General features: G+C 37.8%; 5 protein-coding genes across 5 annotated transcripts; 3 read left to right on the forward strand and 2 right to left on the reverse strand.

Annotated features, from left to right (window-relative positions):
- Positions 1-673: 673 nt before the first annotated feature.
- Positions 674-989, forward strand: CABS01_03911 (uncharacterized protein; the record flags this gene model as incomplete). The annotated part of the gene is made up of 2 exons (XM_060537283.1): positions 674-826; positions 885-989. 2 exons carry the CDS (start codon positions 674-676, stop codon positions 987-989), a joined length of 258 nt encoding a protein of 85 aa, XP_060391541.1.
- A 275-nt stretch (positions 990-1,264) lies between these two features.
- CABS01_03912 (uncharacterized protein) lies at positions 1,265-2,032 on the forward strand (the record flags this gene model as incomplete). Its single annotated transcript, XM_060537284.1, has 1 exon — positions 1,265-2,032. The coding sequence occupies one exon, from the start codon at positions 1,265-1,267 to the stop codon at positions 2,030-2,032; it is 768 nt and encodes a 255-aa protein (XP_060391542.1).
- Positions 2,033-2,423: 391 nt separating this feature from the next.
- CABS01_03913 (uncharacterized protein) lies at positions 2,424-3,424 on the reverse strand (the record flags this gene model as incomplete). The annotated part of the gene is made up of 2 exons (XM_060537285.1): positions 2,424-3,113; positions 3,278-3,424. 2 exons carry the CDS (start codon positions 3,422-3,424, stop codon positions 2,424-2,426), a joined length of 837 nt encoding a protein of 278 aa, XP_060391543.1.
- A 2,267-nt stretch (positions 3,425-5,691) lies between these two features.
- CABS01_03914 (uncharacterized protein) lies at positions 5,692-6,498 on the reverse strand (the record flags this gene model as incomplete). The annotated part of the gene is made up of 1 exon (XM_060537286.1): positions 5,692-6,498. One exon carries the CDS (start codon positions 6,496-6,498, stop codon positions 5,692-5,694), a length of 807 nt encoding a protein of 268 aa, XP_060391544.1.
- Positions 6,499-16,835: 10,337 nt separating this feature from the next.
- CABS01_03915 (uncharacterized protein) lies at positions 16,836-18,275 on the forward strand (the record flags this gene model as incomplete). Its single annotated transcript, XM_060537287.1, has 3 exons — positions 16,836-17,092; positions 17,430-17,655; positions 17,772-18,275. 3 exons carry the CDS (start codon positions 16,836-16,838, stop codon positions 18,273-18,275), a joined length of 987 nt encoding a protein of 328 aa, XP_060391545.1.
- Between the last annotated feature and the right edge of the window lie 2,937 nt (positions 18,276-21,212).

Consider the following 21,212-nt stretch of genomic DNA (forward strand, 5'->3'; position numbering starts at 1 on the left):
TTTCGCGCTGTTAATGGCCTACACGTCCTGTCAATCTTAGCCCGAAGGTACTTTTGGGAGCCACCGCCATCCTGCATGCCGCCACCTAGCTCTCGAGACGTCTAGCCGCGATTACCTATATCTACATAGCCTGCATGAACCAACTTGCAGACATTTCACAACACCACCATTGAAGCCTCAACATTCTAGTGAACGCACACCATGCGGATGAATCCTACAGCCTGGGCCATAGCTATAGGCTCGCATACTGAAACGGTAAAAGCTAGCTATAATTCGCTATGGCCCCCACGTGGCGATGGAGAACTGTATGTTAGCTTACCCCGAACTTGTCGGGGCTGAGATGAAGTGCAGCTTAGTCTGACATGGAGGGTAGCTTAATCCCTGTTTTTTTTGCGGCTAGAGGGTAATTACAGAATGAGAATGCCATAGTAAGCATGCTGTGTTTCCCACCCAGCCTGCTTGGGTCACCCTCTCTGCCTCGACGATGAAACGAGAAAGCTTGAGGCCAGCCTTGTCAATATTTTGGGAACGCGGAATCTCATAAGAGCATCAAAATAATATAAAATCTCAAGGGATTTCCTTCGTTGGCCGACAACCAGTCTGCGACCTGCAAGGCTTGTTCTTACTTTTGTTGCTCTAGTGACCGCGATTCAAGCTACCTTAGTGAACCATCATGGGAGCTTCCATATCGATAGCGCAGTGTAAGAGCCATTACAACACGACTGTGGACTGCAGTGTCACCCCGAACGACTCTGGAGGATTCCAGACTATCGCTGGCTATGAGCGCGGCGAAGTCCCTCCCGAGCCGGATATCGCGGGCATTGGGGTACGTATAGCTGCCACTCATTGTTTATTTGATGTCGAGAAGTTAAGCTGTTCTAAAGATTGTTTCCGTCTTTATCGCTGTCGCGTCTTTCGCGTTCGCCATTGGTGTCTTTGACGTCATATGGACCGTAGTAAAACATAATTCAACGACACATCAACGGTAAGACACAGCCTTCAAGAATTAAATGAGTTTCGATGTCAAGCTGATGACAAGCTGTTGAATAGGTTCAAGACTTCTGGTTTCCAAAGACCACGTTGGGCTAGCAAGTTTAGTCGATCAAAATTCTTTCAAGCTCTCGTCGTCTCTTGCAGCGACCAACAGGTCTTCACAGGCGGTGCCTACCTAGTGACCATTAGGTTTTGGAAAGGCTGTTTCATAACCGCTTACCACTACAACATTGTCGCAAACATGCTACTGCTCACTTGCGCGACGCATCTCATGTCCGTTGTGATCTCAAAGAACTACTTCGAAAGGCTCCTCCTTGCTTGTCTACGAGTCATATTTATCACAGTCGTATTCGCCATGACTGGGCTCTTACTATCCAACCAGAACGCAAGCAACAACGTACCTTTTCCAACGAAGGTGCCGCCCAGTAATGAATCAGACAGCTTGCTGTTATCTCAAGCTGTTTGCTTTCAGAATGGGGAAGACAGCATTGAACAGTTGAAGCAACTCCTGCTAGACTCAGTAGGAAATGGAACAGCGGTGGAGAGGGCATTACTACAGAGCACTCCGGGGAACTACATTCAGGGCTGGAACCTCTACCTAGTCATTCTGATTTGGTACGGTGTATCCATTCTTGCAGAGTTGGGCCGATGCTGTTATCGAAGTAGGAAAAAACATCGCGAAGCCGCCGAGAATAACGGTTGGCACAAGCGCGACAACTGTTTTGTCAAATTTTTCTCCAGTGTTGGTAGATTCTCCTACGGAGTATATCTTCTTGGCGGAATAGGCATCTGCGGAACAACAGTTGTGATGTCGAGCCTTTACATTATGAATCTGAGGCGTTGGGTGAAAAGGTCGCGATGGCTTGAGCTGGACGAAGGCGGGCAGAGTGAAGAAGACGATGCAACATCCTTTGGGCAGCTTGTGCCTATTATATTGGTGGGATTGACGGCTTTCACGTTTCTCTCAATACTGAGTGGTAAGTCGTTGTGCAGGCCTTCACATTCTTATCTATCTGTTCGATGGCTAACCCCTGACTAGAAATGTGTGCCGACAGTCGCAACTCTTATCAATCTAAAAACGGTTACTCATCAGTGAACCAACATCGCAAAGGGAGTGGCCATCTGTGATAAGAAAATTCATTGTCGATGCACCCTCTGCTTGATTGAATAAGCGCACCTGAACGTGGGCAGTCTCTTTTGTAACTTGCCTTGCTCGTAAAACCTGGTCAGAATGCGGAATACACGTGTGCCATGGGCGATTCAAACGGGATTGATGGATACTAAACATGGAATGCCAATGTATTAAGATATCGTGGATTCGAATTGTTGCTCTACCTTATAAGGTACAATGAGCGGTCTTTTCATGTTCCCTCTTCTTCCTAACGTAGGTACAGTCTAAAGCATGCTGGGTATCACGTAGCACGTTCGTTCTATCGGTACTTCAAATCGTCTCTCTGAGCCTGTCTTGCACCGGAGTGCGCTGCGTCTAGCTCGGGCGTGTTTGATGCCGCAGCATCAAGCTCGTAAGTCGGTTGCATGGCGGAATCCATCTCTACCCGCGGCTCTGGAACTGCGAGCTCGTTCACCCCGCCACCATTCGCTCCGTATACCTGTCCATCTTTTCGTTCGTACGCCCACGCCGAAGAGCCCGCTTCCGTCGTAGGGGTCGCATCGGCTGAGCTTCTCTTCTTCCTCCGCCAGAGGAAGAAAATTCCCGCAATGATCAGAATTCCGCCAGCGACGCCTCCGACCGCAGCACCGGCTATCGCTCCGGTAGACATTGAGGTTGAATCGCCCGTACCCGACGGCGTAGAGGTGGCCGTAATCGCGGTCGTGGCGGAAGCTCCGGCAGTAGTGGTTGCGGTCGTTGATGCGGCAGTCGCAGTCGCTAACGTTGTGGCGAGTGTCGAACTCGTCGACGATGTGGAACAGGATGAAGTGCTAACTGTCGCAGCCCAGAAGATATTCGAAGCAAGTGCTGTCGCCGTCGCGGGAGTACACAGCAGGGCGATTCCGTTCGAGTTATCGCGGTATGTCCCGTTTTGCCCGGATTGGCAGCACCATCCACCATTGTCGATCTTTCCGTCGACCCCCCAGAGAGTCCAGTCTGAATTAGGGCACTATGATGAAAATGTAGGATCAGCATTACTCCCATGCTCGAGGAGCTGGATTGTAGTTGCCCTCACCTTTGGGTATTTTAACGACAAGTCCCTGCAGTCAGAAGGATCTTTTGATCTAGGATCAGGATTATGTTGATTGAAGTGTCCAAACAGCGTTTACCAACCTTCACAACAGTAGTTGCCCACGTAATCACCATCTCCAGTGCATTTGAAACCCGAGGGGCAGCATCTCGGTTGCGCTCCTGTGCCACACTCGACAGGTGCGCTCGGCGGACATGATCTATCGTTTCGAAGCGCCCATCCTCCTTCATACGCGCATTCTTGCGCGAAAGACGAATGGACCGCGATGGATGCCGCGGTCACGAAACTGCGGAGGCTGAATCGCCATCGGATCGTGTCGAAATCCATGGTTTCGAGGTACAAAAACAGGACAAGTTTGCTGGGAATTACGGTTGTCGCAGGGAGAAGGTCGTAAACAGGGTTCCCTAAATGGGACCAAGATCATTTAACATGAGCGGGAAAACTGTTCGGCTGGAAGATGGGATCCGCAACGCCGCGGGTCGAAGGGGCTTTCGTCAAAGGATTCAGCTTATGGGGACCTGAAGGGTCAGCCCTGCGGGTGGCTGCATAATTGTTGTCCTCCATACGAGACTAAGCTGGTGCAACGGGCCGCTGGTTCGTCGGTTTAGCGGGTTGGATTCTGGCATATGGCACCATTGGGTGCAAAGTCATTTCTTCTTACGCGCTGCCAAGCGTTGGCAAATGAGACCCTACTGCCTGTTTTGCCCTGTCCTCCCGGTCTAAGCCATCCCAAATGAGGGAAGTGATCACCGAATTGACCATTCAACTCGCCAAAACACAGCAAACACGACCGTCAGATTTTAGGACAGTGGAAACGGCCGCTAAGCCTGGCTGCTTAGATTTTGTGGGCATTTAACATCCAGGCTGGTTACTTTGGGGGGGTCGGCTCCGAGTTGGCTGCTTACATTTTCCGAATGAGACAGAGGCGATGACCCACTGGCTGTTCTGACACGTCTAGTGAGAACAGTGGAAGCGTCTGGCACTACGAAGTACTTGCAGCCGACAGTTAGTTTGCTGTGATAGTTGTACTGTTCGCGTTCCCAAAGTAAGTGTCTGATTTCATGTACACATGTTTTCGTGCTTCTGACGCTGGCCTACTACTCCACCTGGGCGCAGGCATACTTCAGGGGGTCGGGGGAAGACCCGCTCGAGGGAAAGCCAAACGAATACCTTAACCTTGTTTTGATGGCTGGTTCGAGGCTACCTTTCTTTTCGACCTGACGTCAGTGGCTACTCGCGACCTTACTGGCAATCCTCTGCAATTATACTCGAAGCCCGAACATGACCCCGATGCGTGAGTTGGTGAGAGAAACGCGCTTGTATGATAAGACGCGTTGTGACGAAACCCGTGCAAGAATCCTGGCAAATAGACCACCGTTCGGAGTCATGAGGCATGAAGGGTCCCAGAAAAGCTCTCGATTCAAAGAGGTTAGAAATCGTTAACCCTAAACCAAAACCATCAAGGCTCACCTTTGGTGCGGTGTGGTCAACTTACCCTGATGGATGCCATTCATGATTTGTTAAGCTTTAAGAGCCACATTTGAAGCATCCAGAGAAATGGCGGCTACCGCCAATGGTCAGTCGTTGCGAATTGTCCCTTTGAAATAGAATCGCATCCTAGAAGCCTTCGAGCCTGTAGCCGTTGAATGTAGCTTCAAGGATCCGTCATTGACAAGACAGTACTATTGCTCCGAAATTGTTCCTTTTTTTTTTTTACGTTTTACGTGACTAGAGGAAGAATATGATTGAGGCACAATCGCATGTTTTCTAGCCAGGAATCACAAGTAAGGCAAGTTGTGTAAAAAGGACATAGCGAGGAGCTATTTGCTCAAAAAAAAAATACCACCCTCTCACAATTAGGTATGCAGCAACGAATCTGTTTTGCGTTGATGACAGCTGACTTTGTGTACAGACGTAGTTGTGCTCTCTTACAACAGCTTTCACCAGGCTTTTCTTCAATACACAATTGAGGTGAAGATTTTTAGGGTAGTACAAGACACGTTAGGTAGACTTTGTTGTTTTGGAATATCCTTCACATTGAAATCACTAGTAAGGTATTCAATGTACTGTATCTATAGATAGGTTAGTTTCACGCACATCGGCGCGGTAATTTAGTAGTAATCTCGAGGAAGCCATCTTCTAGAGATTACCACGAGTCTTTTCAGAAACTCTTCCAAAGTCCACAATCACGGATATTGTGGAACCAATGCAAATAAACTAATGCTGAGAAGAAAGCTGCTAAACCCTCAACAGATGTAGCAGGGATTTCAGGCGCTTCTGGATACAGAAATCGGATTACAGGTTTCAGAAATCCTCAGCTGGACTCTGCTAGCTGAGTTGTCTTCTGAAAGTTGACCATTAATAAGACTTTGTGATAGCTCGAGTTTGTCATGACTGAATTATTTTGCGAAGCCGACTCCCACAGCAATGAAGCAGATGAAACCTCCCAAGACTTTTATGCTGACTCATGTAGATCCGTCCTCTTTTCCCAAGCCACTCAATCATCCATTCCATACTGTTGTTCCATTGCGGCCTCCACAGCTTTCAAGCATTCCCGCTTCCGATAATTTTCCAGACCCGGCCAGCCATGCTCATGATAGATGAATTGTAATTTTTCCACCAAGCCGTCCGAGCCTGGTCTGAGATACGCGTATACATCGATGACAGACAGTTGACTGGTGGGGATAAAGTTCAGTTTTCGAAATTGATCCTTGAGAACTTCGAAGAAACCATTCACGGTCCAGCGAGTGGCATCGCCACGCCAGTCGGCCTCGTTTTCTGGAGCCCACTCGTGAGGGTCGTCGAAAACTCGCAGATGGTCGTAGGAAGGATTGTCCGAGATCCCGTCTGGGCATTCTGGCCAGTATATTATGCCAAGCTCTGTATCCAAGAGGAAAACAGTATTTTCGCGGCCACCCTTTGTGAGACCAATCACGTGGGAGGGTGCGTTGTCGCAGATTTCGGAACCTTCCGACATGATTTTCAAATCCTGGCCATCCATGCCGCATTCGACACGGGCTCCTGTGTGTTTCCAATCGGCAAAACGGCACCAAGGAGCGCCCTGAGCCTGATTGAAGGGATTGCTCGGGACACGAATGTAGGGTAGATGGCGTAGAAGACATATGACCTCACTTGATTTTCCCATGTCTTTCAAAGTTTCCGTTGTGATTGTAGGCCAACCTTCTTCTGGAGGATACAGGATGTCGTCTTCGTGGACATACATCGTACTTAAGAAGCTGTAATAGTCGCGGATTGACGCTATGCACTCTTCGCGGGAGTATTTGCATTCGGCGAGTTCGGGCATCTTTGCAGCTCTGAAAAAGATGTCGGCCCGGGGCAAGTAAATTGTGCTTGAGAGTGAGAGATGAAACTTTGGAGGCAGGCATGAGCTCGCTTAAATAATTGAAGGCATGACCTCTTAGTGGGACATCAAGTGACACCTTGGCAAGTTAGCATGATGTCAGACTTTAGTTTTCGAGTGTCACAGCTAAGTGAAGGCTCAAAGCACGGCAGAACCTTATGGTCTGACTGGCTGAGAGGAGATACACAAAGTTTACCTTCCATAACACTCCGGGGGACCGCATCAATTCTAAAAGGCTATCTTACTAGCCAACATCTGTAGCCTCTAAGGTGACGAGGGTTCGAATATTTCCTAATTCTGCGATCGGTTTATAGCCTATACCTTACCGGGGGCGTATAAGGGTATATATCGATTAAGAATATTAACATAGTCGCACGACTTTATATTACTACCGTTAAATAAGATACTATAACTTAATCTATAGTAGTAGTAATATACGTAATAGTTATATATATAATAATAGTCGCCCGAGAGTAGCCGAGAGTTTTAGGAGTTATAGGTAGGGTATCGGGGGACCGTGCTGGGGGTACTCCCGGGGCCCGGGGTGCACGGATATTAATATATTTAAGCAAATATATTAATATACTACTATCTATATATATTATAATATTGCTATAGATACGCGGATGTCACGGCTGCTTATGCCTCTAAGTGAAATCCCTAAAGTTAAACCTCTAAGACTATTACTATCCCTATTGAATTTAGAGAAATAGTCTAGCGGGCGAGATAATGTAAATATATAGTCTGTGTACGGATTTATTAATACTTACGAAAAAATGAAGCCGTTCGCAATAGTTAACTTGCCTTATTATTTAGAAATCGTAGTGTTAAGGCGCCGTTATTATTACTACTACTTATAAAGTTCTTTAGTATTAGGTAGGTGAGCTATTTAGCCTTTTGCGATTATAAGTAAGTATTAGAAGTAAATAGTCTTACTTACCTAATACTCGGATATATAAGGTAGGCGAGGGTATAATACCGATGCCTACGATATAAATATTAGTACATAGTCGGGCTAATAGTAGGGATGTACTTATATAGTATTAAGCTAGCATATTATAGCTACTTAACCTATTACTTAACCTAGATACTATAGTTACGGATCTTAACGAAGTATAGCTTCTTAGGCTAGATAGTATTAATACTAATAATAGTAGGTTACTTAAGATAGCGCACTTTATATAAGTTAAGTATACGGTCCTTCTTATTTAAGATCTCTATTAGTATAATAATAATAAAAATATAGTATAAATTATATATCTTATAAACAAAGATATAATCGACGCGGCCTATTATAAACTAGTTACTATTTATATACTTAACGTAGTTACTACGAGCGAAGATATAGTAACGGAAATTACTAAAGTAGAAGAATATTAGTAATTAATTCTTTTTATGTATTATAACGTAGACGTAAAGCTATTATAAATACTACTTATATATTATAGTTAACGAGGGATAGGGCGGTAATACTATAATAATAGCGGATATCCCGCGGATTTGCAAAAGACCCGGGGTATATTAAGAATACTTCGAAAACCTTAATATTATAATAAAAATAACCTAAAATTAGGGCTTATATTATAACTATGAATTTCCTAGATTTTATACTTTATATATTTTAATAGCGCGTAAATGTGCAGTACTTAAAGCTTTTTTTTTTAGTCGAGGGCGATATTACGAAATAATATTTAATATCTAATTAATAAATTTACTTAAATCTATTAATTAAGAGATAAAAAGGTTATTTCGGACCCTTTAGTAGATGTTAGTGGCCCCTCTCTAGGCCCTAAATATTATTAGCCTTATCTCGCGGGCCTTGCCGGGGCCCTTAAGATACCTCGAATTGCCGGGTATAAGATAAATATAATAAACAAGTAGACATAGTAAATACTATTACTTACCTATCTATAAAGCCGAAGCGGTTCGACTACTAGATAGCCTTATATCCAAAGTTCTAGATCTTATTATGGGCGTAGTACTATATATATACCGAGCGCAGGGCTTGCTTAAAGGTCTATAATATATTCGTATCCTTAGTAAGTAAAAGCTCGCCTTTATTAATTAAGTACTATACTCTATTAACTTAGCTAATAATAATAGGATTATAGTACTCTCCGTTATTTTTAATAATACTTACTAGCTCCTCTTTATTAATAAGATCCTCTTATAGTTATATTATATCCTTCTTATCGGTACGAGGTAGTACCTTATTAAATAGTATTAGAGCCTTATCGTAAAGCTATTATATTTAGCGAGTGAGCTTATTATTATTATAATAAAAAGTATTATAAAAAAAGAAGCGCTACGTTATCTATATATTAACTTTTAATAATAAGATCTTCTTAATATTAGTATAGTTCGTCTAGGTTATTATTATTTTAAACTACTTATATAGCTATTAATAATAAATATGTTATATAATAATAAATATTAAGGATATTATTATACCCCTTATTTACTTATACTTATTCTTATTTAATAATATATTTATATTTATAAATATTCTAAACTCCTTAGTAATAGCCTCGTAATAGATGCTTATATAAATATTCGGCCGTACCGTATTTAATATATACCCTTTAGCTCTTTTATTAAGTAATATAGGTCCTCGCTTAAGCTTAGGCTTAGGCTTATCTTTTATTATAAGGATAGGTAGCGGCTAGGTTAACTATCGTCTTACGCATTAAGAAATATTATATAAAACGGGCTCGGTAAATAGCTATATATATTCCGATCCTAACCCGACTTATAGTCAATAAAAAGGCTATTACGGTAGTATTATCGAGCCCTAATAACTACTACTAATAATACTCTACGCTTAGGGGTTATTAATAATAGCCTAGCTAGTAATCTAGTAGAGCTATTAGTACATCTTACGAGCCTTAATAACAATACTTATTATATTTTCGCAATCGGCTTTGTTAATATTAGTACTAACTAGGATACTATTCGACTTAACTAATCTCGTATAGGCCGTTACGATAAAGTCGACGACATCGTTATTAATAATATTACTAAGCTAGCTTTATATAATATTTATAAATTTAGGGTAGATATAATACGGGATTAAAAAGCTACGAAGTAAGCCCGGAGTAATAACCGATTATAAAGTATTTATTACTAAGGAGTAATTACGAAGATAATAAAGTAGTAATTATAAGCGCTCCTAGCTTAATAAAAAGGGCTAAATACGTAGTACGCGAGCATACTCCTTATATCCCTGCGTAATAAGGATATTATTAAGTAGTATACTATATATTAGCTCGGTAAGGCCCTAATATTCGGAATAGGTAGGATCCGGAGGGCGCAAAAGGATTAAATTTAATATAGGGGTAATAAACGCTAGCGTAAGTATCTTTTTTATAATACCCTATGCTTTTTTATACTACTCGCAAGAGGCTACTATTATAAGATTATTTATATCCTTACGTATAATCGTATACTAATAATAATAGCGCCCGTAGGTAACTATATCGAAATTTAGTACTAACTCTAAGTTATTACTATTCTTTTATAAATTACTAACGAAATAGAAGCGGTAAAACTTAGTCGCTCGAGTACCTTAGAATTTACTATTCTTATCCTATTATAATATATCTCCGATATAATAAAGAATCGGCGCAATTATAATATAGTACTCGTTATTAACGTACGACCTAATACTACGATCGAGCTTAGCTAGGGACTAGAATACTTTAATAGTATTATTAAAGTTCGAACTATATAAACTAAGTATAAGAGGAAAAATATTAGCCTAACAGAGTCGATCTTTTATTTAAAGCTTAGTAATTATTATATATATACTTATAAGAGTATAATAGGAGTTACGGTATATACTAAAACTATTAATAAAGTATATAATTAGATAGCTATAGATCTTTATATCGAACTTATCCTAATCCTCGAATATTTCTTAACTATACGTCTTAAGCTCTAACTTTATATAAATAGGGTAAGTATATACTAAGGGGATTAAATCCTTAAATATATAGCGCTATACTCGTTAAATAACGAGTTTATAGTTATTTAATACCGGGCGCTTAATAAACTTTTTAAACTTCTACTTCTATTTAGTATCGAAGCTTAGATTAATTATAATCTCGCTAGAGAAGTAGTCGTATACTATATTATTATTAATAACGTTAGCTATACTCTCCTCGGGGATAAAGGTAACCTCGTCCGTAATAATTATTTTATCTTTGTTTTAGGTATAACCTTTATTATTATAAAAGGGATGCCTCGGGATTATCTCTAGGTATTAATTATCAATATAGGAAAAGATTTTTTAGATCTAAATTGCGATATTACCCTTCTTACTAATATAGAAGTTACCTTAATAATTATAGCCGACGGCATAGACGCGACCATAATATAACTTCTCTCTATTTATTCGGTCGGCTTCTTAATAAATATAAAAGGGGTCGAGGTATTAGTATATAACAAAGTCTAACGATAAGACTATATTAATCTCCTTATTCTTATTATTAATAATATGCATAAACTTGCTAAACGTTATGCGCACTAACGATACTTAGCTATATAACTCGAAAAGCTTAATAAGTATATTAACAAAATATACTAATCCTTAATATATACTATTAGCTATATTAAATAATAAAAAGTTAGTAAATATTACCTAAGGGTCGATAATAAATAGGTCTAATATAATACCCCTTTTTATAATTTCTTATTTATTTAATTTATAGGATACTCGCGCCGTAGAGAGCTTTTTAGGTATTAGTAATACTTTTACTTTTTATATAGGGATTAAGGGGAATTTTTAAGAAATACGGTTCTTTAAAGATACTAGTTATATAAGGAGCTTCTTAATAGCCTACTTAGTAGCTCCCTTAATACTAAGAAAAATAGAAAGAAATTAGCAGAGGGTAGTATATTCTATACGATTATTACTAAAAATATAAAAAAAAAGGCTAAGCTTAAACTCGAAGTCTAATAGCTAAATAAACTTATTTTAGTAATAAGGGATTAATTTTAAAATATTATCGTCGGGTTTTTAATACCCTTTTACTATACGCTCCCTTAAAAAAGGGCTAGTACGGATAGTAATATAATCCTCTATAAGAAGGAAAGTATTATCCTCGTTATTAGTCTTATTAAAGGGCCGGGTATCTAGGTTATTGATATTATCTTTTTTAAGGATATAATTATTATATACCTTAGTAGTATTAGCTTCTTTTTTATTAAATCTAGCTAGTAAATCGCCGTTAGCCCTAGTTTTATTAACTTTATTAGGGTCGATATTATTAAGATTAATCGCGCTACTTATATTATAATTAATTATATCTTAGTTATCCTTATTAAGACCCGTAGCTTATTTATAGTATATATAGAATCTATATTAAATACGTTACCCTCATCCTCTATATTATCTATAATATTATTTATTTTAGCGTCTACCTAGTAGCTAATGTCGGCTTCTATTCCTATATTAATATCACTATTATCGTTTTATAATTAAGAAACCGGTTAGTTAATACCTAATTAAAATACCTAGTCGGCGCTAAGCTAAGGCGCCCTTTAGTAATGACTTAGGGCGATATTATCTATAGGCGTATTAGCGAGAAGCTTCTTATATCTACTTATTGTCGCGGTAAGTAAGTAGAGGCGTCGCGTGTATTTATATTATTTTTTTAATAATAATTTAATACGTTTAGATTACGAGATACCTATCGTAAGTACTAGAAGGGTAGAGGTTAAGAGGTTAGGTAGTTAATTAGTAAAAGGAGGTTATAAAAGTGGGGTTACGTAACTCCTACTAAGCTAACCGGGCCCTTACTAAGCCGGTATGCCTCTATTACTACTACCTATAAGTACATATTTATATCTCTATTATTAATTCACCTACCTACTACTACCTAGGCCCTTTATTAATTTTTTTTTAACTACTTATATCTCGCGTCTATACGTACTCGCTAAGTAAGAATAAAAAAAAATTAACTTATCTAGCCCTCTACTCGCGCTTCTAAACCTTCCCTTTTTTCTTTTTTTTATACTTATTACTATAAGTTAGTTTATTAGATCGATATAAATAGCCTACCTACTTTTTACTACTTAACCTGCTTATTACGCTTTACATATCCTTACCTATTTACGATATACTACTTATTATATTATTATAATCGATTACTATACCTCCCCGTAGTTGAGCTAGAAGAGGTAGTAGAAGTAATAAGCGTAAGAAGCATACGTATCGCTCTACTAAAGCTTAGTCTTAGTCTTAGGCTCAGGCTAAGTATAAAGAGTCCCTCTTTATCGAGCAATAGTAGCAGCCGTATAATAAGGAGCCTAAGCATAAGGAGTCTAAGTATAATAAGCCTAAGCCTAAGCCCGAGGCTATATAAATTAACCCTACTCTACTACCTCCCCCGGAGACCCCTTTTACTTATTAGGTAAATATTATAGTTACTCTTCCTATTTATCTTAACATTATCTAACTAACCTATTTTATTAGAATGCTCTAATTACTAAGGTTATTAACTATAATTAGTATATTATTACCTTAGCTATTAATAACCCCGGCTTCTTCCTCGAGGCCTATTATGTTAATAGTATTACTCTCGAAAATACTCCGGACTAGCGCCTTATTATTAATAACGATAGTACTTTTACCCTTTTTAATAATAATACCCCCCTTAAAAAGACTAAAAAGGGTAATAAAAAGGCTACCGTTAAGAAGGTTAATAACCCTATAGTTATTATTAATACGGTATACGCTCTTATTAATATCCCCGAGGAGACTCGTACTATATTACGCAATAAGTTAGATTTAGAGTACTATTAAAACTAGCTCTTCTTTTATAATAATAAGTTTATTATAGATACTATTTATAAAGTATTTAAGGACTATATTTTGTTATTTAAGGAGGTTATTAAGCTCCGTAAGCTATGCGCTACTTAGTACTAGGATTTTTAGTATAAGTTCTTTTTTACTTACTTTCTCGATTAATATAATTACTTCTTTAGTAATTATACTAAGGTCTTTAAGTTATACCCTAAGCTCGATAATTTAAATAACGATACTAGCGCTCGCTAGACTATATACGACTTACTACTTAGCTAGCTAGGTAAGACTACTTTTACTACCGTCTAACGCTTTACTAAGTTCTTTATTAACTATAAGGTTACTTTCCCTAATTAGTAATCCTTACCTTATTACTTTATTTATATCGTTTTTACTACCTTAGCTCTTATAATATTTAAGTATATTAACTATAAAAAAGAGCTTAATAAGGATCTCCCTAAGGGTAAGAAGCGTATTATAAATAAGAATTTCCGTACTAAGATCCGTAATACTTATAAGGGCCTCGCTATTATAGATTACTTTACGAATATTAATAAAGAGCTCTTTACTTAGAAAGAAAGAGACCCTATTACTAATAGTCGTACTTTAGGTATTAAGCGTTATACCCGCCGCTATATATAGAACGATAAGGCTCCCCCGCCGCCCCCTATTAACTATATTACTCAAGCTCCTATTCCTAGCTTCTATTCGCCTAAACCTACCCCTAGTTCTTCTACCTCGAATATTAGTACTAGAGGTACTAGAAGTAGTCGTCTCTCTACGTCTAACTCTATTAATAATATTACGCAGACCGAGCTATATAATCCTTTTACTAATACTACTAGTACTGGTAGTAGTTCGTATTATAACTTTAGAATAAATAGTACTTATAATACCTACGAGTTAACTAATAAGTCTAATACTATTACTATAATTAGTACTTTACTTAGCTCTCTTTTTATATAGCGTAGCGCTCGCCGTAGTTAATCCGCTATATATTTACTTATTCGAGTACTTAGCTATCTCTATTTTTTTTAATATCGATACGGTATTAATTATATTATTCGAGTTCGACCCTTTTACTTTAGTATAAAAAAACTAGTACGGCTTACTACTAGTATAACGGATATATAATGAGAAGATATAGAGGCTATAGGGAGGGAGGGAGGGCTAATATATCGGTATATAAACTTAGGCTTAAGGGTTACGAGGCAGACTACTATAAAGGAGGATAAGCGGTATGCTATTTAGTATATAGTCCCTTACCTAGAGGCGGGTCGGCGCTACTTATGGCCCGTCTCTTAGAGACGTATTAGGCGTGGGTAACCGATTTAACCTTAATTATATATATATATATTAATTATAAAAGCTAACTATACGATATCTACCTTAGTAACGTATAAATCTATTAATATACTAACTATATAATAGCTCTTTCTATCTAGCCGCTTAGTAATCCTCGCTATTTATTTTCTTCTCGTAGCTTATATAGCCGTAAATAAGCTTTATATAGTATTTAATACTCCGCTAGCCCTTTTACCCAGAGCGGTCTTCTAACTTTAGTGCCCTAAACGGGCGGGCAGGCACTAGGTTCTATAATAAGTAAGTCTCTCCGCTATATCTATTTTACTAATCTCGCAATATTTACAAGTATATATATATTATATATCATATATTACACATCACACATCATATCTAATTTTATATTATTTTTTTCCTTGCTAAGTACAATACTTTTTATTAAGCTAAATTATAGTATATTAGTTATGCTAATTTTTTTTTACTTAGACTACCCGCCTACCTATTATAGCCTCTAATAGTAGCGATAGCCCGAGCCCCTCCGTTACTACTACCGATATTATAGTTAAGCGCTACGCCCTTTAAAGCATTAAAATTAGAGGATCTGGCCCGCGGGCTAATAAGGCTTAAATAATTACTATAAAATAGTTAAAAGCCGAAGAAGCTAGCCGAGGCCCTACGCTAGAGCTTAGTCCGAGCCCGAGCCCGGAGCTATAGCCCGCTAGTTAGGTAGAGTCTAAGAAGGACGATACTACTACCGCGGTAATAGCAAATATACGTCTTCCTCTAGTTCTTGCTCACTAATAGCAAATAACTAACTACTAATCTCTCTTTTTTTTTTTAGCCCGAGCTTAGTAACGAGGAGTATATCGACTTAGTAAGCGCGTAGCTAGAGTAGTAGTAGTAATAGTACTAATAGTAGTACTAATAGCGCGAAGGGTCCCCTAAGTAGTAGTAGTAGTAGTAGTACTAATAGCGAGAGGAGACTACTAAAGGCCCTAAAGGGTAATAGTAATATTACGATAGCTATACCGACGGCACTAGTACTATAATAATTCTAAAGAAAATCGTATAGGTTACGATAATATAGGGAAAGCGTTTAAAGTATTCGAATTAATATAATACCTATTATTAGTTATATGTTTTTGTATAATATTACTATTACTTAGATTTATATAAGAGGAACATAACCTACCTATAACTCCTAAAACTCCCGATAACTATATAACGATAATAATTCGAGTAGTAACTATCGTATATATAACTACTACCGTTAATAGTAGCTCGAGTATTATAGGAGAAGTAACCTGCCCCCTCCTCCCGGTAAAGTAGACGAGAAGATCTAGTTAGGTAATATATAGCATTATGTTCGCTAAGGAGTGGAATTCACGCTCAAGTAAATAGGTAGATCATCTAATTTATATTATGAGATCTTTCGACTCTAAGCTATCGAACCTTGCTGTAAAATGAAGCTCATATTAAACGTCTCGGAAAACCGCTCAAGGTGTTTCGTGCCATTCTCCACTAATAGTCTGTAGACATCCTGTATAACGGAATGTAATGGCTTTGAAAACCATAAAATACTTACCAGGGTGCCAAGCCCCATAGGCTTTAACAAACATTAACTTAAATAATTTTTCAACCACATTCGAGGTGATAATGTAGCTCTCACTATATTCAGGTTTAAGATTCTACTTCGAACCGAAAAGGTCAGATTGCAGAACTGTTTTAAAAGGCCCAAAGGCATGAATTTCCCTGGAAACATTTCTTCATCAGGCGAAATCATTGACTTTGAGAACGAACATTGACTATGACACAGAATCTGTCTATGTATTTATCACTGCCACGCACAAGCTACCTAAATACTAACACTCATGTCTCATACCAAGGCAATCGACTAACCTCTATAACCAGATCAACAATGAAACTAGTTTATTTTCTTTCGTGGATAGCAGTAGCTGCTCCGCATCCTTCGCTCGACAAGACCACACGAGTTGACGTCCTACACAATGTCACCGTCAACATCGCAGCACCACTTGGAATCGATGCTACCCCTTCTAGCCAACAAATCGAATGTCCTATACCTTGTGCTAACCACACAAACACGAACACATGGACAGAGTATGGATCGATTGACCACCTACGTCGCTGCCAGGAACCCATGCTTATTGCACCAATGTTTCCCGACGCTCTTGCCAACCTAACTTCTACCACTACCGTCTACGGCTGCTCGCTCAATTCCAGTCGTCCAGTCATAGACTGGACATCGGAGTCATTCGCGAAGAGCTCTCAGTTTAGTATTCGGCAACCAGATGGCATGTACTCCGCATCCTGTGAGTCTACCGGCCAAGAGGTCGAGAGCAAAGTCATGGTAGTTCGAGGCAACGACGGCAATGACAATTTCAGTGGGTTGGACTTTATTCTCCTAGGCCAGTCAGTAGAGCGAACGCTTGCAGATCCCTCCAACTGCCCTACGAAAACTCTCTTCGCCCAATCTAGAAGCATGATAGTGAGTATCTATAGCGGAGGCTCCTTGGCAAAGTCAACAATAACGTCTGCATGGAATGCAATCTCGTATCTGCCAATTCTCGGCCATTCGACTCAGATGCTCGTCGAGATTTGCGATGACAGTCGAGGACCTGAAAGGATCTTAGGCATTGCAATTGACATTCTCGAAAACCGCGAGCTGGTTGAAGAGTTTACTTTGGGTTGGAGTCAAGGGAAATGTTTCGCGGGCCCAAAAAACGCAACCGTTTTGCCTGGCGTAAAGGTTCATGAGATATCTGATCCTAGCCTCAGACTTTCACGTCCTCAGCTTCCGCGTCCTCAGATTCCTCGTCCTCGGCCTTCACGTCCCCAGCCTCCGCATCCTCAGCCTTCGCGTTCTCAGCCTAAGCGTCCTGGGCCACCTCAACATCAGCCTAAGCGCCCTCGGCCGCCTCAACATCAGCCTCCGCATCCTGAGCCTACCTTCCAAAGCCGCGACCTGCAACGATGTATATCAGGCGAAGATCGCACTTTGAATACTGGCGATCTCTGCGAGTTTTCTTGCGAATACGGCTTCTGCCTAGAATCCTTGTGCGAGTGCACCGCCCGAGGTATTCCATCACAGGTTCCGCCTGAGAAAGAAGTCGATGTCGTCGCCTGGGACGATACGAACACGGATCTTAATATTCTTTGCAAGTTTGCCTGCAAGTACGGCCATTGTCCACAAGATATCTGCACGAGCCGTATCGATGGACCAGATACGAGTGACATCGACATCGTGGTAACCGACCCTGAGGACCCTCTCAACTATATCAGGCGTGTCAAGCAAAGCAATTCGAAGAATTGCAACATCTACAAAGAGCCTCAACACTGGGACTACCAAAAGAAAAGTTGCGATTCCATCTGCAAGCCAGAAACTGATCAAGCCAAGAAAGAAGGCAAAATGTCTAATGCGTTCTGCCTGGGCTTTTGGCCAATCGACAAACCTATCCCTTGGCAAAAGATCGGCCCAGATACGACAATTGCCGGAGGGAAATGCGAATGCAACAACCCTCTGGTAAACGAATTTGCAGATATCGTCTTGGATGGCATGCCACAGATGGCTCAGGTAAGCGTCACTACACCATAATCAATCGGGGCAATATGAAGTAAAGATGAAACTCACAACCAACATCACAGATCTCATGCTATATTATGATGTCAACGCTGAAACTAGTGCTGGAAATTGGTGTAGAATTTATTCCTGTGGTAGGCAAGCCAATTAGCGCTGGCCTAGGTATGCCCTTGCCCCTCTCTCATTATCTCTCTGCACCTCCCGGTGCCTTTTCCATCTCCTATTCCCCTCTTATGAATCTGAAGCTTATACATCTGGTTAGAAATCGCCAACACGGCTGCTCAAATGGCAGCATATCTTTATCCCAAGGAAGAAGACCCTGAAGGCGCTTTCTCTTGGTGGCTTCAGCCATGTGGCGGAACAAACTTGGTTCCGGAAGACATCAAAAAAGTATATGACATATTGAGCAACTCGCCTGCAGGAAGAGACCGATTCGAGAAGAAGAAGAAATCCGATAACCTCAAACAAGGTAGTGGCAAAAAGGGTAACGACATGTCACGTAACAGGGATAGTAATCGCACCTCACAAAGTACCCGTTACGTACTAAATTACGTATCTATTTTAAATATTATATATATAGACCTTTTCTTTTTATCTATTTCTATTTTAATAATTAAGCTATTTTTATTATATTCTATATACTTATTACTACGTATTATAACTCATAATAATTATAAGCTTAGCTCTTAATTAAAACCTTATATTATAATAATATATTTATTAATACGATTTTTATAATTTTTTTAAAATAATTAATTCATTTATATTTATTTTAGCCTAAGCTAAATTAATTAGTTATAATAATTAAATTAAATAGTTTAACGTACTTTATATTATAAATAAGAGTATTAGGGTTTAAAAATACGTTAACTTAGACGCTCTAAATTTTAATATATTCTTTAACCCCTTTATAGCGCTTATTTTACTTTTTAAATTTAAATAATTAGTTATAACTTATAATAAGGAAGAACTACGAGCTTATTAAGCCCGTTATAATATTACGACTTAATACGTATAATAAGCCTAGGGCCTCGCCCCATAAGACCTACGGCAGCTACTATACTATATATATAAAAATACGGACTTAGGGTAACTCTTCTCGGGATAAAAGAACTATAAATAAAATTATATAACTACGATTATATAATAAAATAAGGAACGGATGCTTATAAATAAGTAAGACGGACGATTATAAATAAGTAGGACGGACGATTATAAATAAGTAAGACGGATAACTATTTAGTAAATAGTTAGATAATAATAAATAAGATATTATAAAGGATATATTTAGGAACGAGACTTATATATAATATAAACTTAAGCTAGGCTTAAAAATAGACTTCTTATAGCTTTTTTAGTAATTAATTTAGTATTAAATCTTATAATCGCTTTTAGTTATTTTTATTAAGAACCCCTTTTAATAAGCCTATAATTAATTACCGAAGCCTTATTTATTTTATAACTTATAAATATAGCTTTAAGGAAGCTATTTACGACTATAATACTATTTACTTAGTACTCGTAGCTTTAACTTTTATTAATATACTTATTATAACTAGCTAGCCGTAATATTTTAATTACTTTTATTTAGTAAGTTTACTTTTTAAAAAACTAATTAAATAGTACGAATATATTAACTATTAATAATAATAGTACGGCATAACTTATTAAAATAACTATACTTACTATTTAATAATTATATAATATAATATTTAAACTTAAAAATAAGAATAAGTAATTTTATACTTAGTTTATAATACCCCGACTTTTTTTAATACTTAGAGCTAAGTACCCTAAACTAAAACTTTATAACGAGTTCCTAGATACTTTTTAAAAATTCCTTACCTAAACTAAGGCCTACTTACGCTATTACGGGACCTCTTTTATTATTAAAATAAATAAGGTTTATTACATAACTTTATTTTTTAAAAAAAATACCCTTACTTAGTTCGAACCCTTTATAAAAGACTACTTTAAAAACGAACGTAATATTTAAAATAAAAATATTAAAAAGATTTTTAATAACTATAACGAGTTTAAAAAAAAACTTAAAAAAACCTTTAGTAACCCCGATAAAGAACGAATTACTAAATAAAAATTTATAACTTTTATATAAAAAAGGTTAGTTAGTAAATATGTTTTTAAATTTAAATAGATTACCTCTAAGCTTAATTAGGGTAATAAAGTATTTATAATAACTTTCTATCGTAATTTAAAAAAAAAATTAAGGATAACCTCTCTTATTAAGACCGACCTAATAAACTCTATAATTATATTAATATAATTATTAAGATTAATAATCGACTTTACGAACGACGCTTTAAATAAAAAAAATAAAATACTTAGAATAACTAAGCTAAACTTAATAATAAACGTAAGTATAAACTAACGACTACTATAATAAAGTATTATAATAGACTAATAAATCTTAACGTTACTAAAAGGGAATAACCTTATTAAAAAAAGGACTTTAAGTATTATAACTACGATAAACTAAGATATATAGCTAGAGACTATTAATAACCTAAGCGTATTTAATACTAACCTATTTTAAAAAAACGAGCTAATATTGTAAATAAAAAAACCCCTTATAAATAACTCTTATAAATAGCTTATTATAATAATAATTACCTTACTTATTAAAATAATAAAAAATAAATAAGATAATACTTAAAGTAACCTAAGGATAAAGGACGATCTAATACTATACTATCCGTTAAGACCCTAGTAGTAATAATAAAAAAAAAAAAAATCCGCTTACTAACCCTATACTTTTAAAAAAAATAATATTAAATACCTTATTATATTCTCTTAAATTTATAAAAATATAAAAAAGAAAAGTAAAACGGACCCTATTATAAAAATACGCTTAACCTCCTCGAAAGATAAATTAAGTAAAAACTCCTAGCTAATATAAAAGAGTAGCTCCTTAAGCTTAAAAAAAGAGGACCT

The sequence above is a fragment of the Colletotrichum abscissum genome, assembly GCF_030869225.1.
Source record: "Colletotrichum abscissum strain IMI 504890 chromosome Unknown Scaffold_7.1, whole genome shotgun sequence".
NCBI lineage: Eukaryota > Fungi > Ascomycota > Sordariomycetes > Glomerellales > Glomerellaceae > Colletotrichum > Colletotrichum abscissum.